At 38.0% G+C, this 16,505-nt stretch overlaps 1 protein-coding gene across 2 annotated transcripts; it reads right to left on the reverse strand.

The window, feature by feature from the left end:
- Nucleotides 1-3,077: 3,077 nt before the first annotated feature.
- On the reverse strand, nucleotides 3,078-14,015 carry LOC122074004 (aspartic proteinase-like protein 1). Of its 2 annotated transcripts, none has more exons than XM_042638766.1 (10): nucleotides 13,356-14,015; nucleotides 11,634-11,772; nucleotides 7,433-7,674; nucleotides 7,077-7,304; nucleotides 6,808-6,946; nucleotides 6,661-6,731; nucleotides 6,479-6,578; nucleotides 4,760-4,820; nucleotides 4,553-4,624; nucleotides 3,078-3,681 (listed from the first exon to the last, which is right to left on the reverse strand). In XM_042638766.1, the coding sequence occupies exons 1-10, from the start codon at nucleotides 13,649-13,651 to the stop codon at nucleotides 3,434-3,436; spliced, it is 1,596 nt and encodes a 531-aa protein (XP_042494700.1). In that variant the 5' UTR covers nucleotides 13,652-14,015; the 3' UTR covers nucleotides 3,078-3,433. The 2 variants fall into 2 exon arrangements, with proteins under 2 accessions (XP_042494700.1, XP_042494701.1); XM_042638767.1 differs by having other exon boundaries at nucleotides 7,433-7,708; nucleotides 13,356-13,492.
- Between the last annotated feature and the right edge of the window lie 2,490 nt (nucleotides 14,016-16,505).

Here is a 16,505-nt window from a genome sequence, read left to right on the forward strand (position 1 = left end):
GAAGCCAACATCTTCTAGTTCTTTCTAACACCAATATACTATACCACACTTTGCTTCTCTTTAATCTTTCTAATAATACCATGCAACTTGCATGGAAAAGTAATTGTTGAGAAATTGAGAGTTTTAGACTTAGTCTTACATTAGTTTGTGACACGGATTTGGAAAAACTTAACCTCGTAAACTGACTTACAAAAAGTTAGAGGACCTAAGACCATGTCAACTCACATCAATTCCCTTTTAAAAATAGATGTAGATTCAAATCTTTGGTCACCTTCATAAACTTTAGGTGTTCTCTCCTCTTAAATCCTTTAAGTTTTTGTTTTACGCCCTCCAATAGTCCAACCTGTATTAGAGCTTCTTCTATTGCTTTCCCTAAGTTATTGTCTACTTATAGAGCCAGACATGTTGAAACTATACGTGATACATTAAAATTATGGAATTATATTCCCACATCGATTTATTTGGGTCCATATGTCTTATGTACTTGAAGAGTTCTCTCCAGTTGTAGATGATGTTTTCTTTAATATTGGTTGGAAGTACATATAATCATTATAATCATACTTGTATAAAAACGCCAGAGGCAAAAGCCAAAAGAAGAGGGGTGGTTGAGTTTGAGCTGTCCCTTCAAGCTCGTGGTGAAGTTAAAACCATGGGAATATGGGATGAAGTTTTCAGTGATGGAGATTGGAAAAAGCCATGGAACCCGTATGAGAAAAGCTGAAAAGAGGACAAGGTGAAGAAAGCCCCACCTTTAATAAATGGTGGAGCTTTTGATTTTTTAACACACGTATGGACAAAGGATATTGGGTGGTCACTCCCCTACCTTCTCACAGTCTCCAATTTTTTCTTTTTTTTTTTTTTGGAAATACAGTCTCACTCCCTCACGGAATGAAGATGTTGAGGATATTGGGCTTGGCCTGGTAATCAGGAAAAAGGGTAGAGGTTTCCTCAGACGTAGTGAAAATTTTCACTAATGAGAGGGTAGAAGATGGATTCATTCGGTAGGTGGTGATTCACATTTTGTCTGAATAGAGAGTATAAGCATGAGCCTCATGACTCATTATGTGAGAGGGCCTGGGAGGAATAGAATTCCCCACTCCAGCATCTTAAGGATATTTTTCATAACGCCACTTAATTTATATCCCGCATTTATTTAAAATGCAACGTACGTTTGAGGAGAGACTAGAGATCGTACCATTGTACGTCTCATGGCTCATTATGCAAGAGGGACTGGAAAGAAATCCCCACTCTGGTATCATGCATGGGGATCTTTTTTCCTTAAGGCTATGTTTGGTAGCCAAGAGAAGAAAAGAAAATAAAAAAGAATCTAGAAAAAGAAATGAAATGGTGAGAAAAAAAAAATTAAAAAACAAATGTTGTATATTTGGTTACCATTAGAAGAGAAGAAAATAAAATAAAATAAAAGTTTTTTGTATTTTCTCATGTTTTCTTGTGTTTCTGGCAAAATTTTTTTTTTTTTTTTTTTTTTTTTTTTTTTGAAGAAAACTTTGTAATTCCTAAAGAGAATTTTGAAATTCAAAAACTGAATCTTCTCTTGGATCAGTACATGCCAAATTACCAAGCACAAGGAGAAATTCTTAAACCAATTTACTTTTTTTTTCTTTTCTTTTCTTCTCTTGGCTACCAAACACAGCCTAAGAGAATATAACAATAATGTTTTTCTAAAGAGAGAGAGTGTCAATATAGGTTCTACAACTCATTATGTGAGAGGGCATGAGAAAGAATCCCCATTCCAATGTGGTGAAGATCTTTTTTACCTTGGTAAATTCTCACAAACCCCACTTATTGTATATCCTACATGAACCTTAATGTTTGTTACATTCCAAAAACCTATTTTTCCAACCCAAACTATGGTTGGGAAATCAAAAGTATAGTATCTAAACTTGATAACAAACAACAAAAAAAATTGAGAACAATAGTAACAATTATGTGTGCAACTAGGCTAGTCTAGGCCAGGTTTTTAAAACTTCAATCCAACCCTAAGTCCCCTTAACTGAGCCCAAGCCTGATCCAGCCAGAGGACCGTTAGGGCATCTCATCTCAAGTTCATACCAGCCCAACCCAGCCTTGACTAACCTTGATTGGACCTAGTTGAGCTGGATTGGCCTTGCTGACCCTAGCAACCCTTATGTATGATGTATGATATATAATTATGCATGGAGCAAGTTCCCAACACTGTCCAATGGGGGTATTTAGGATAATTCCTAGGGGCTAGCTACAGGTGTAACAATGAAAGGCAATTCTGTTCCCATTCATATTGAGAGTGCACAATGATATCTAGAGGATCTACTAAATTCATCGAAGGTTTGATCACAAGACCTCACTTCCTGAGGCAGAATTTCGTGTCCCCTCCAAGCCAACTGTGCTAACCCCTTGGGGTTGCATAGATATGCATGGGAAGTGTACCAATATAAAAAAGAATAATTAGTTGAATTAGACTGCAAATTGACATACAGCTAATCTAGGCCATGTCCTCTATCTAATGGTCATAACAGTTTTGATAATTTTAGTTTGACATAGTCTATTTTATTTGGTTCTTATATAATTTTTTTTTTTTATTCCATTAGCATTCATTTTATTCATTTTCAGTAATATTCGTATTAATTTGGTTCGATTCAATAAAAACCAAACTGAATTAAATTTTCATTTTTCAAAACCAAAACCCAACCATTTTTTTCCAATTCGGTTTTAAAGAATAATTTCAGTTCAGGCTGGCGCCTATTGTCAATATGGTAGGTACTTCGCTTACAGCTACTATGGTAAACTTTTGAGAGCGCACCAATCCACGCTATAGCATTTTTGTAGTCTCGCTCCTCTCCAAACACTTGGACGTCCAACCCAACATTCAACAGCTGAAGGAACCTGAACACACACCCCAACACTCCGTGCAAGCAACAACATTAAATCCTCACCATAACAGGTTTAGAGAGGCCCGTCAACGGCCTAGAGCATTATTTGATTTTTCACATAAACAAGATTTAATCAAGCTTATGGGAAAACTATTTCAACCTTCATTAAGGAAATCCAAAATTACAAAGAAACATCAACAAGATATATTCAAGAAACCCCAACAGAACTGACCTTTTAGTATAATTAGCAAGTGGAATGCGGCAATCACCACCCACTAGAACATACATATTGTGAAAAGAATATACAAAGGGGTATAGATGTTTGAGAAAAAAGCCCATACTACAATACCAATTCTATTACACTAAAAGGGTGAATAAGAAGCAACAAAACTTATAAACCCAACGTCGATAACTAGAGAGAGAGAGAGAGCTTCCCACCAGCCCCAACCAATCCAATGACCTTGAGAAAAAATACTGCATTGGATTGCAAGAAAGCTTGACAGGAATATTGCATTTACATGGAATCGATATAAAGCATAAGATGGATTCATGAGAGAACAACTCTATGTGGCTAAAGCAAACAGGCAAAGCTGAAGTAGCATAATTGGAAGCAATCTTGCTGTAAGAAAGTGAGTGGTAATGTGCAGTGAGGAGGCAGCCGAGGGTTTGGATGGCGTCCTACTAGCAACTGCAGGAGGAACTGCCTTCCCATCAGGGGTCCTCTGCTGCTGATTTGTTGGTAGTGGGTTCTGTGGTCTATCATGAGGAGGGGGTGCCAGTGGTACACTCTGACCAGCACTGAGATCTTGACCTGTATGAACAAAAGATAGCTACATATAAAGAGATAGCAAATGTAAATGCAGGCACAAAAGGGAGAAAACTAGTTCTATAATGTAAAGATTAAAGTACTAGACCATGTATAAAATGGCAAAAGTCTCACATTTCTATTGCAAAAGAAAATTGTAGGAGAAAACGTTGAAGCTAAACATAGCACTTGAATGTGGTAAAGCAGACATTAGTCCGCTAACACCATTTTCCCACCCACCCACCACACACACACACACACACAAAAAAAAGAAAAACACACCACACAAAAGAGAAAATACTCGCACAATCTAATACAGCATTGCCTTGACACTAGGCAGAAAAGCGGTAACAGGTGATTTTACACGCCCTGTGAACAACATGAACTAAGTGCTTGATATCACCTCATCCTAACCCAAGCATTCCAACCAAAAGAACAAAACAAAACAAAACAAAAAAACATACAGATAATGCCTGGCAGGATAAGTCAAAACCAACCCCACAAAATTTAAATATCTTCCCATTCAAAATGTAAATGACAGGAAACTCAGAAAAGTGGAGAGAACCTTGTCCTAAGGCTATGCTTGTTTGGAAAGGAATGGAGGAAAGAAAAGAAAGGAGATTTCTTTTCTCCTCCCCATTTCTTGCCAAACAAACATAACCTAAATTTCAGTCAATGGAATCTAATGCAACAAAGTTCCTTAACAAGCATAGGAAACACAGTATTTAACAACGCAAGAGATCAGAACAACTGGATCACTTTCATATCTTTTTTTCCAACTTTTAAGAGGAATACATGCGAGTAGAGTAAATTAATAGAAGATTAAAAAGATGGAGGATCCCTCCCCTCATAGAACGGAAAGTGCATCGGTACTCACAACTGGAACGAGACCAACCCAGCTTCAAATTTTCCTTATCGAACACCAAGCGGTAACCCGTCATGAAGTTCTCTGCATCAGAAATTCAGTAGTACTCTAATGCCCAAGAAAACATGGGAAGTGGGAAATACGGATTTAAATAAACAGGGAAAGAAAACAGAGAGAAGAATATTAAACAAGGATGCAACAGCGAGGGTTGAAACTCACGGCCAATGGTCCCCAAATTTCCTTCTACTGGCATTATTGCTAGGCAGAACCCCTCAAGTCCCTGCACCACAATCATTCTGAGGTTATTCACCCGAAAAAGGAGTCTACAATCATTACAAGCTTTTTATTCGCATTAATTTGTGGAAATTAAAGCTAAGCCACCAGGGGACAGGCATAAGGTTCCAGGAGGAAATTATGTGAGTATTTCTGCTGGAATGAGGGACCGGGCGGGAGCGGATAGAATGGAGGGATTGGATTTTTGAGGTAACATCAAAGGGATGATGTGCATGTCTGACAATGTTAGGTGCAATTTAAAAGATACATATAATCATTATTAAAACACCTAGACCAATTTTAGATTCACATAAACAACAAAGGCTGTATACTATTACTTACTGCAATTAACATAAATTATAGATATAGTAACATTATACAACCATATTCAAGTGGCGACAACTAGATCAACAACAGAAAAGCCAAATTCTTCAACACATAACTGGGGTGCAAGAGAACAAAGTCTAAGCTTCATAGCCTAACCAACCAGCAAATGCTTAAACTAAAGGAAGCCCCTACCACTTTAATTATAGAAAAAAAAAAAAAAAGATGGAGTGGGGGGTATGTTTTGTTTGCTTGAGTAGAGAACCAATGACAAAGGTGCACAGGAGCAAGCCAATGAGGTACAAGGGTGCAGCTCTTGCTTGAGGTCTAAGGCCCATGATTAAGGCCCAAACTTTTAGCACTGATGGAGGCATTAGCTATTCTTTTTAACCTTTTTTTTTCAAGGGAGGAGAGGAACTATTTGGAATACTGCTTGCCTTTTTCTTTTTCTTTTTTTTTTTCAACTCGATCTCATATTTCAGTTTTAAGAAAGTTCAGCCAAAATTTCTTGACATATTGTTTTGACTGGTGGTGCTTCCACCAAAGTCTATACTTATTTGTCATATTTGAGTGAGAACTAAGCTGGGCTGCATGTAAATAAGCATGACATACACAAGCTTATTTTTTGATATAGTAAATGCAACTAATTGAGGAAGTATAGCTTAAGAGTTCGGATCAACAAAACTAGGCTCAAGAGGAACTAAATCCTAACAGACCCGATTAGCACCCACCACATCAAGTATCACGGTTAATGTAGGTAACATCTTGGGTCTTGGCCACATAAACAGCACACCAGCCATGCACTTGGTAAATCTCCACATTTTATGTGCAGTGCGCACATGATTAGGAACCAAAATTGGATCCCTCCTAACCTAAATGGTTAACTGGGCCAAAGAGAGGGGAGAGAGAGAATGACTTAACCCAAATAAAAACTGAAACCGAACCAAGCCAGTTCAGTTTTGGTTTTGAAAATGTGTTCTTATTCTTGGTTCAATTCGGTTTTGGTTTCTACTTTTGGTATCTTGAACCAAACCAAAACCAAACTGATTAAACAACCGAATACCCAAAATGCCCCTTGCGGTTATACTAAATAGAATAAATACAATCTAAACAGCACAAATTATCCAAAAAAATAAGAAAATGAGAAATAAAGACAACGATTTTGAATTAATAACAATACCGCAACGAAGGAAATAAATCTGATTGATCCAAGGATGAAGTGCAAGCACTAACCAAGATAAGCAGTCCAATTCACGAAAATATTTCAAGGAAAAGATTTTGAATAGAACCATAAATGTATAACTTTATTACTGTCCATTGTTTAAGACAATATAGACAGACCTGATTGCCATTGATAAGAAGAACAGGATTATGAACCACAAAGCTGTTGTTCTGAGCAAACATGAGAGTCACAACAGGAATGTTCTGCAAATCCTGTGAACTGTCATCATAAAGAACCAGCTGACAATCAGCATCTGCAACCTAGCTCCAAAGATCACTTTTTCTAACTTGTAAAAATATACCTGGCTTCATAACAGTAATCCAAAGGAGTGATTTTGTGGCTGGACTTCGTGGCATTTACTCCTCTGTCAAACTAAAATCAAGGAAAGTAAACTCAGTATGAACAAAACAAATCTAATTCCTCATTTAAGCGTTACAGGAAAAAGTACCTCAGCGGCTACTTTTTCAAATACTTGATCAGGAAGAAAGGTGAATGATGTTCCACTATCAACCTGCGCTTGGAATCCAGTTTGCTTAAGACAGGAACTCCCAATACAACAATCCTCCACTCGAACAATGTATGTATTACTGTAACGATTACAAGCAAATCTCAAAAAGCATTATAATGATAGTAAAGAACTTATGCCTAGCACTGAGCAAGCCTGAGAATTATACGGTGACAAAATGTTAATTACTACAATGTATGAAGAAGGCATACTATTTTCCATCAAAAGGTAAGAGTGGAGTGCTTTGTTGGGTAGCAAGTCCTTGATCCCCAAAGAAAATTCTTCCCGAATCATTCTCATTGAAACAAATAGAGAAAGAGTTCCGAACCAGTCCAGATTTTGCAAGGAGACTTGGAACTGAAATGTCTCCAAATCCCAAGCCCAAAAGGCCATCAGGAGCCACTCCATCTAAATAACCACCACTTTGCTTCCTACCACAGCTGCAACAATTAAATGACAAATTATAATTTAAGCTTATCAACTAATAAAAACAGAATCATATCTAACCAAGTAGCTAAAATTAGCAAAATTGATAAAAAATAGTAGCATAAAGACCAAGGGAACACACCCTACAATGACTGGAGCCTTCACCAAACTTTTGGATGCATTGGAATTGCTTGACAACAAATGCAATACGTCCTCAACCAGCGATCCAGAGCTAGACGTATTTTCTGAAAGGTAGTTAGCAATGTAAGGGCAGGGATCCGTTGGACTATTGCATTTCAGACCCAATTCACAGAATTCGTGGCTGCAAGGTAGATGCTTGCTGGTGCTTGATCTAGATGGGCTGTACTCGCTCATGTCTTTATCCTGCATAATAGATGCCCCAAATACCAGGGAGCACCTGCCAATCAATCACTCGGAATAAGTGCTAAACCTGTTACCAAGTTTTAGCAGAACCACTCTACAACCCAGCCCAATTAAAAGCATTTTGGAGTCACGCAAGAAGTGAGCCTTTTAGAAGTAGCAATTAATATAAGGTTTCTACCATGTCATAAGGATACGTTGTATTTTGGAAGAATTCTCGGATGAAGACCACTTCACATTCACGTGCAAGATACGTTCCAATGATTACTTAGATAAAGTCAAGTAGTCATCCATATATTTTCAATTAACCATCCATATCTCGTTCAACTGTTCATTATGTACAATTTATAATATTTTAAAGAAGCAAAGCTTCAGATGAACAGATAAAGGAAAGGTCAAGAAGAACTATTAAAAGGTCAGAATTCAGTTTAAAAAATCTGACAAAGAAGTTTGTAACCCAGCCAGCAGGTTTGCACAGAAATAAATAAAGTACTGAAAAAAAATTATTAATGCAGCACAGACCTTCGGTCAACAATTGAGAAATCCAAATGGCAAAAGACCTCATCAAACACCGAAAAGTGAGCCAATTAAATGGCAACTCTATTTAAATAGACCAGAATACAAGGGATTTCCTTCTGTCAAATCACTAGCTCTGTGATGCAAAACAATTTCCAGCCCACTTTCTCGACCCAACATGTTGCCCATCAACATAAAGCAGAAGCTGCCGCTCACATTCTGCTTGCATGTTCCTAAGAGAAGCCCATGTCAAAAGTAATTTCGGGAAGTTCAATTGGCTTATTTTGGGGGCCACAGCTTTTTCTCAGCAATTCCGACACTTTAAGAAGATTCGTTTTTGGATTAGGAAGGCAGTGACTGCCATTTAATTCGAATCACCAAGGCCTCAGCAAGTTTTCCATTTTCTAGCTTCTAAAGTGGCTATCTCATTTAGATGCATCAACTGGTCAATATGGTCGAGACATTGACCATATAAAGTATTGATATTAATCAACTGTATCAGAGAAAGAGGAGCATACATGGTATGAAGTATCGATGCGTATCAACCTTATCAGTCCAATACATATCATGTTACAGCATGTTGATACGATATATGGAGAGACGGTACAGTGAATAAAAAAACTGGTATCAAACTGTCCAAGATGGGTCAATACCGTCGAGACGTTGCCAGCAGCAGCAGCAGCCGCCATCAGAAGCAGCATCATTAGCCACCACGGCCGCCACCGGAAGCAGAAGCAGCCAGCAACAGCCACCGGAACTGCCATATAAAGCAGCAGCAGCAGCCGCCACAATCACAAAGAAGAAGATAAGAGATGAAGAGAAGAAAAAGATGAATAAACCAGGAAGCAGCAACAATAATGACGACAGCTGTGGTAGCAGCGGTGGAGAAACCCTCTTCCATCAACCCATGTTACACCCCCTTCCTCTTTTATGGTTAGGTAAAGAATCCTGCGGTCTGCCACCCCCACGCTTCCACGCACTGCCACTAATCATGCCACATGGAAGTATGATTTGGCAAATCCAAGTACCCAACTATTGAATAGGAAGGGCGTCTTGATTGGTTAAACATCAATTTTCACAGCAAAACTCAATCGTTTACCACCCATGTATTCCTGTGATTTTAGCAATATAATTGACAAGGTATCATGAGGCATACTTGTACACAAAGTTTTATATTGCCACATGACCAACTCTGATTGAGCTCAAAATTGACACAGTATCATGGGGCATATTTGTACGAAAAATTTGGGCCCTAATTAATCTGCCACATAGCGGATATTGGATCTGACCACCTGGCTTCCTATGGTCGAACTTAATTACTTCTTATGTAAGGTGTATTACGCTTCAAAACAGTATGTTGCATGTATCCTAAGCATATGCATTTGTTTCTTAAGTTTTCCCATACATCGCTTAAAATCACTATCCCAATATGTTGAACGATATTGATACTTGATGCCTTGGGCGTAAATGCATTTCACATTGACAACCCAGAGGGGGGGAAAGTACACAAGACATGTTGCAAACCCTCATAGGAAGTAACAAGGAAAACTGCACAAGTAATTTATATAAGTGATGGTGGAAAAACATTAAAAGCAACTACACGGAGTAGACATATAATGGACAAAGACAAACCCATGGATTATACCATGCACTCGACCAAAACGAAGGTAAGATTCTTCTTTGGTGGTAAAAACAAAAAAGCAAAATAACATACTTCAGCCATCCGACATCACCCTGTGGGATGTTGAAATATTACCACAGCCAACGGTGCCACTCTATCATGAATGGAGCCCCTAATTCCAAGCTACGTATTCTTCCATCTTTTGATCATAGCATGTTGACAAGATGAGACACCAAAATCCAAAATGGAATTTGCAATATCAAAATACAAAAGAACAGGCCAGCAAATATACCCTCTGCAAACAAATAATGTTAAAAAATTGCCAGAAAATGCACATAGCTGGCTACCAAAACTTTACCCAGCACCACCCAAACGAAAAAGAACCTAGGTAGGACTTAGGAGATGGACAATAGTGACATCTTCACTAGATGTTACTGAGAAGCTTTTTATTTCATACCCACTACATTGAATGTTTTGTGAAGTCTATTTACCAATGTCTATGCCACATATTTAAATACTTAATTAGCCAGAAAGTAAAACAAAATGAGCCAAGCAATCCAGTCCAAAGTTTATGACCCCACCCCATCCCAGAGGGGAGATAAGAACTTCAAGGATTCACTTAGCATAGCTATAGTTACAACTTACAAGGATGACAAAACACAATGCCCTATATGTAAATTTACAAAGATACACCATTCTGCAACTAGTTTAATTAGATTTTGATTGAGCTGATAGTCTCGATAAGGTTGTTCCAGGAACCATTTGTTGTATGGATATTTGATGTATAGAACTTGCAGCAAATGTTGGTACAGTTAAATTTTCAGTAAAGCTTTTTAGGTCTGCCCCTAACTCTTTTAGATACTTCAATCAAAATTAAATCACTCCTCCATAATGAAGCATCCAAAGGGCTCCACTAAACATGGTCATGCCACCTCAAATGACTTTCTCGTAACTTATCATGTACCGGAGCTACTCCCAAACCAACTCTAATAAATCATTCCTTACTTTATCCTTCCTAGTTTTACCACTTATCCATCTCAACATCCTCAACTCCGCTAGACTAAGTTTATCCATATGATGCTTCTTAACTGCCCAAATTCCGCACATACATTATAGTCAGTCATATGACTGTCCTATACAATTTTCCTTTAAGTTTAAAGGAATACGTCAATCGCACAACACCCTAGACACACCTCTCTACTTCATCCATCCTATTTAATTCTTTATGTAATATCATCCTCTATATCACCTTCTTTATTTATGATTGAGCCCAAATACCTAAAATAATCACTTTGTGGAACATCCCTATCATCAATTGGCACCACCTCATTATCCTTCCTCATGTGACTAAAGTTACAAATCATATACTCCGTCTTCATTCTACTTATCTTAAAACCTTTTGATTCTGGTTTTGTAAGCCTTAAACCATTAGGTGAATAAAAATCCCATTATCCACCAAGGATTGTTTCAGTCACTGAAACTTTGTCATTCGAACACATTGTACAAGGGGCAAGGAGTGTAAATTTGACAGAGGCTCTTTTGCAATTAGTGGATGCATCCGGCAAAATTCACAATACATTGAAAGTATAGCTCCCCATTCCTTCTAACTTAGATGCATATCGGTAAGCGGCAACATACTGTATAAAATGCTCTCCACCAGAATTCTAACATACAAAGGCCAATCCAAATGTAGAATAAGGAAACCAAGAAATATAACAGTGTGCACTACAAGAGTTAAGAAAAACACAATCAGTTTAAGGCAAAACCATATAAAACCAAACTATGAGAACAAAAATAAATAGGAAAACTAAAGAAGTTGGCATACCAAAACACTATAGTAACTGGCAGAAAGAGGAGCACACTGTATGCAATCACATGGAACCCAGAGAAGATCACTCCCAGTATCCAATGCAACAAGAAAGGAAACATTTGGAGTCCCTACATCAATCCATGTATAATGTAACCTGTTACATACAGAAAAAGAAATCTGAGATGAAGAAATAAGATAGAAGCAAAAGACAAGAATTTTGACAGAGAAAATATCAGTTTCAAGTTTCAACTGCAAAACAGTAGAAATAGAGGGAACTGAGGGGAGTGAAGTATAATAATGCATGCTATTGTCAGATCCCAAACTCAGTAGAGTCTTGACAAAGAGAAGAGTTGGTATGTTCAGCAGTTCCTTCCCGGCTACTCCATTCATTACCATAAAAAAAAATTTACCTTGCAGTTTTATTTTCAGATGCTCCATACCAGGTTCACCCACGGTCCTATTTTACATCATGTCTTCCCTCTTGCAATCAGCAGGAGATTTCTGAAGTTTATTTTTGGATGAACAACCAGAAAAGCAACAGGAGGCAAAAAAGAGAAATATTGTCATCAGTTGTTTCTTTGTTGCTTCTTAACCTTCAAACAATTGTAAAAGAGAGGAATTACAGAGCTCCACCGGTCATTATTTCGGGTCCTCTGTGGTTAATACAACTTCATTGTGTGTAGGATAGCATTCCCCAGCTGATTATAGAGGCCAAAGCAATCCAAAACACATCAGGAAGAAAGAAGAAGGACTGCTTTTGGTCACCAATTAACTCAAGATTTTCCACAGAATTCCACCACTATGTCACAGATTGATATCCATTCAGAACATTCTCCATTACTGATATAAATTAACATAACTTCGTAAACCATTAGTCCCATTAAAGACGTGATTCATAATATTTCTAGCACCAACAACATTATGCTAAAGAGGTAGTTTTGACATAAACAAAGTCAGCCTAAAATAAAGGGGCAGAAATGATTTCTAAACTTCTACTTCTAAAAGCAAGATAGCTCAAACTAGGAACATGAAACAAGTAACAGTAGGAAATAGGTCAAAGACACTAAAATGGCCTTAGCACAAAGCCAACTCAAAACACAAATATTTAGCCCAATATATCACAAATTATTATCCAAAAAAAAGAAACCAACAACCACCACCACCACCTAAGAGCAATTATTTACACTTCAATCCTACAAGTTTCCATGAACCAGGCGAGCTCATACACGACCCTACATGCCCATAGTAAATGAACTCCTTTCTATGGTTCCTGCTCTGCATCAATAGCCTATCAACATTGAGAATGATTTTCCATGTGGAGAGAAAAATTATCTGGTGAAGCATTGATGGACAATGGACCCAAACTGTAATGTTTTCTTATTATTACGTGGCTCCTGCAGCTTGCTTGCTTGTTGCTTTCACCGCGTATTATCTGGTTTAGGGTTCAAACTTCACAGAGCTGCGAAGAGTGCGTAAAGATTGCATAGGACCCTCGTAAAAAGGTTCGTCTGTGCAATGTCCGATCCGCTCGAAGATACCAGCTAAAATTTTGCAAATAGTTTTGTTCCCAAAGATCCGTAGGGCAAACTAAGCTCATTGAAAGGTAGAAACACCATTTCTTACGGATTTTTTTTTTTTTTTTTCATTTTTAGCTAAAAAATGCGCACGACATGAATCCATTGTCTAACAAAATCCTAGAACCCAAGCTTCAACAGAAAAATGAGCAAATCCACTCACCATGCAAGCTCATCTCCAAAAGCCATCGTAGTGCTCCCCTCAGCCGGAAATAGCAACTGATGCCGTGGCCCGAGCTTCATCCTCTGCCTCTGCAAATCGTTGTTAGCAAGCAACTGATAGTAATCAACACTCCCCCGCCTAGGCCATGAACTAGAGAACTCTCCATTTCTACGAACCCGTAAAGCCATCGCTTCCTCAGAGAAACGATGAATGAGCTTCGAAGAAAATGTAAGAGCGAGAGAGCAGCCAACTAGCATAAATGCAACTAACAGAAAAAGTAGAAACCGACTCGCCATGACTTATGGTATCCCCCGAGAAGGAACTGGTAAAGTAAAACCTATCTAAATCAGAACACAGAAGAGCTAGGGTTGTCGAAGTAAAATATCCAGGGATTCAAGGTTTCCTTTCATATGAAATTGAAAGATTAGCTCACATTCATAGATCTAATGCATAGATCTAGTGTTCTTGGAAGCCAAGGTTTCAAATTTCAGGCAATGCTCTTCTCGAACCTCCTTCAAACCTTTTCTCTGAAAGATCAAAGTGAGAGAGAGAGAGAAACAAACAAAGATAAAGCTGCCGAACTATCAAGGCCTTCGGGAAGCGTATGGTAGTATTGTACAGTGTTTTAGTAGCGGTTATAGACTGCGGCTCTCCTGGGCAGTGAGCGCACAACGCACCACCTCGATTCCTCGATTACTTCTACTGTATCCCACCCACGCACTGAGGCCGAGAAGGTGTATCCGTTGATTCGCTCTGCATTGGTCCGATTCGACCGGTCTGAACCACTTTTTCAAATCGAGAAAAAAAAATTTTAATTTCCATCAATATTAGTTACGATATGATACCACTATGGACTGGATCGGACAGTTTTACCCCGGGTTTTGATACCGATCCGAGATCGATACCTCAAACCCTCTCGAGAACCGGGATTAGAACCTTGCTGTTGCTGGGATACTCGTAATCCTAGTATTTTTAGGTACGCGTGAGAATGCAACGGAAACGTAATTAATTAATTGATTTGTTAATTAAAATAATAGTAAAGATAATCGAGTAAGGTTTGTCACCAGGTGTGACGTGTCAACGAAAAGAACTATTAAAGATGATGAAGCTTTACGGTGGGTGGGGCCTAGGGCCTACATCTCATACACTCTGCCGCTTCTTCCGCTTTGTTGTGATTGAAATTTGAAGAGATCTATGGCGAGTCCCGGTCGCGTCCGACAAGTGGGACCACCTTTTTAAACCGAAAGTTTCGGTATGGGGCTTTTTCTCAGGGAGGTTGGAACCTGGATCCCCAGCGTAACAGGATGGGACGTGGTGGTGGGAAGTGGGGACTGGGAACCGTCAACTAAGGAAGAGGACGCGTGTGCAGTAGTCGTCGTCTTCCGAGGACGACTGACCCCGACCGTTTTATCAAACTTTTTGTCTTTAATTAATTAATTAATTAATTAATGGGTAATTTACAACGCCACCCTTGAAAATGCCAATATTAGAGAGACACTCCCTCTCTTTCACTAAATTGGACTCGAATCCCTTGCCGTCAGTCTCCGTTAAATAAAGATTTGAAAGGACATTTTTACCCTTTTAATGAAAACAAATAATAAATCATATATTTACTTGTTATTTCTCATTGAGTGTCTGCAACAGTAGCTACCATTGGCGTCCGCAACAACAGCCACCATTGGCGGTTCCAACTTCTTCTTCTTCTTCTTCTTCTTCTCTCTCTCTCTCTTTCTCTTTTGCTTTGCTCTCAAAATAGGATGAGGTAAGAAAAAAATCAACATAATTATTTTCAGGTACTGAGCATATAAGAGACATGGCCACACATATCCAAATACCATATTTATATATTAATCATCAGATAAGGGATTTGGACAATAAAGCTTGCATATATGGCAGAGGACAAATTTGAATTTATAAAGTAAATAAAGCTCTTGAATATCTAGGATTTTATTATTACTACTTGGGTAGATATTATTAACCTATGAGAATTTACCATGGATGCAAATCTTCAGTGAGATTGACAAACAAAACTTCAACTAGACTGGAGAGCGCTGAAAAAGGAAGAAGAAAGAATGAACGACCTTGAAGAAGAAGCAAGAAGAGAGAGAGAGAGGATCGAGATTTCTAAGCGGAATTAAAGGAGGAGTCCGTTTATATTGAGATTTTTATTATTTATTTATTTAAATATTAATAATATTAAACAGAGTTGTAACTGTTTATAACTTTGTTAGCAGGATTAACATATTTAACACGTGTTAATCATATCACTTACGTGAACATTCACTAAGCTCCAGACGTTCTGCGTTTCTATTTTTCTGCACCTACCGCGACCATTTTGCCATCAATTAATTATGGCAAAATGATCGCAGTATGTGCAGAAAAAATAGGAATACGAGAGACGTTCGGGCCTTCACGTAAGTGATATGACTGACACATGTTAAATATGTTAATCAAGCTAATAGAGTTGTAACTGTTTACAATTCTGTTATTTAAATAAATAAATAATAAAATTCCCAATATGAGGGGACGACTCCTTTGATTTCGCTTAGAAATCTCGATCCTCTCTTTCTCTCTCTTTGCTTTTTCTTCAAAGCCGTTCCTTCTTTCTTCTTCCTTTTTCAGCTCTCTCCAGTCTAGTTAAAATTTTGCTTACTAATTTCACTGGAGATTTGCATCTATGATAAATTCTCATAGGTTAATAATATCTACCCAAGAAATAATAATAAAATCCTAGATATTCAAGAGCTTTGTTTACTTTATAATTTCAATTTTTTCCTCTGCCATACATGCAAGTTTTACTGTCCAAATCCCTTCCCTGATGATTATATACGTAAAGATGGTATTTGGATATATGTGATCAAGTCTCTCATATGCTTGGTGCCTAAAAAGAGTTATGTTGATTTTTTCTTATTTTATCCTATTTTGAGAGCAAAGCAACAGAGAGAGAGAGAGAGAGAGAGAGAGAGAGAGAGAGAGAGAGATGGCGGCTGTAGAAAGAAGGAATGGCGTAAGAAGAAGCAAGGAGAGAGAGAATTATATTGGATTTTTATTATTTATTTATTTATTTATATAAAAAAAAATTAGACAAGTTAAGTAACCATGTCTGTCATCTCTCCACCCTAAAAACTAGGAATCAGTTACAATATAAAA

Source organism: Macadamia integrifolia, chromosome 3 (genome assembly GCF_013358625.1).
Source record: "Macadamia integrifolia cultivar HAES 741 chromosome 3, SCU_Mint_v3, whole genome shotgun sequence".
NCBI classification, from domain to species: domain Eukaryota; kingdom Viridiplantae; phylum Streptophyta; class Magnoliopsida; order Proteales; family Proteaceae; genus Macadamia; species Macadamia integrifolia.

What these genes read in the sequence shown, in the direction of transcription:
- LOC122074004 (XM_042638766.1), bottom strand. Translation starts at nt 13,651, where the DNA reads ATGGCGAGTCGGTTTCTACTTTTTCTGTTAGTTGCATTTATGCTAGTT. An exon ending in TTTGGAGATGAGCTTGCATG is followed by an intron (nt 11,773 to 13,355) that starts GTGAGTGGATTT and finishes TGTATGTAACAG; the next exon opens with GTTACATTATACATGGATTG. An exon ending in CCAGTTACTATAGTGTTTTG is followed by an intron (nt 7,675 to 11,633) that starts GTATGCCAACTT and finishes TCTATTATGCAG; the next exon opens with GATAAAGACATGAGCGAGTA.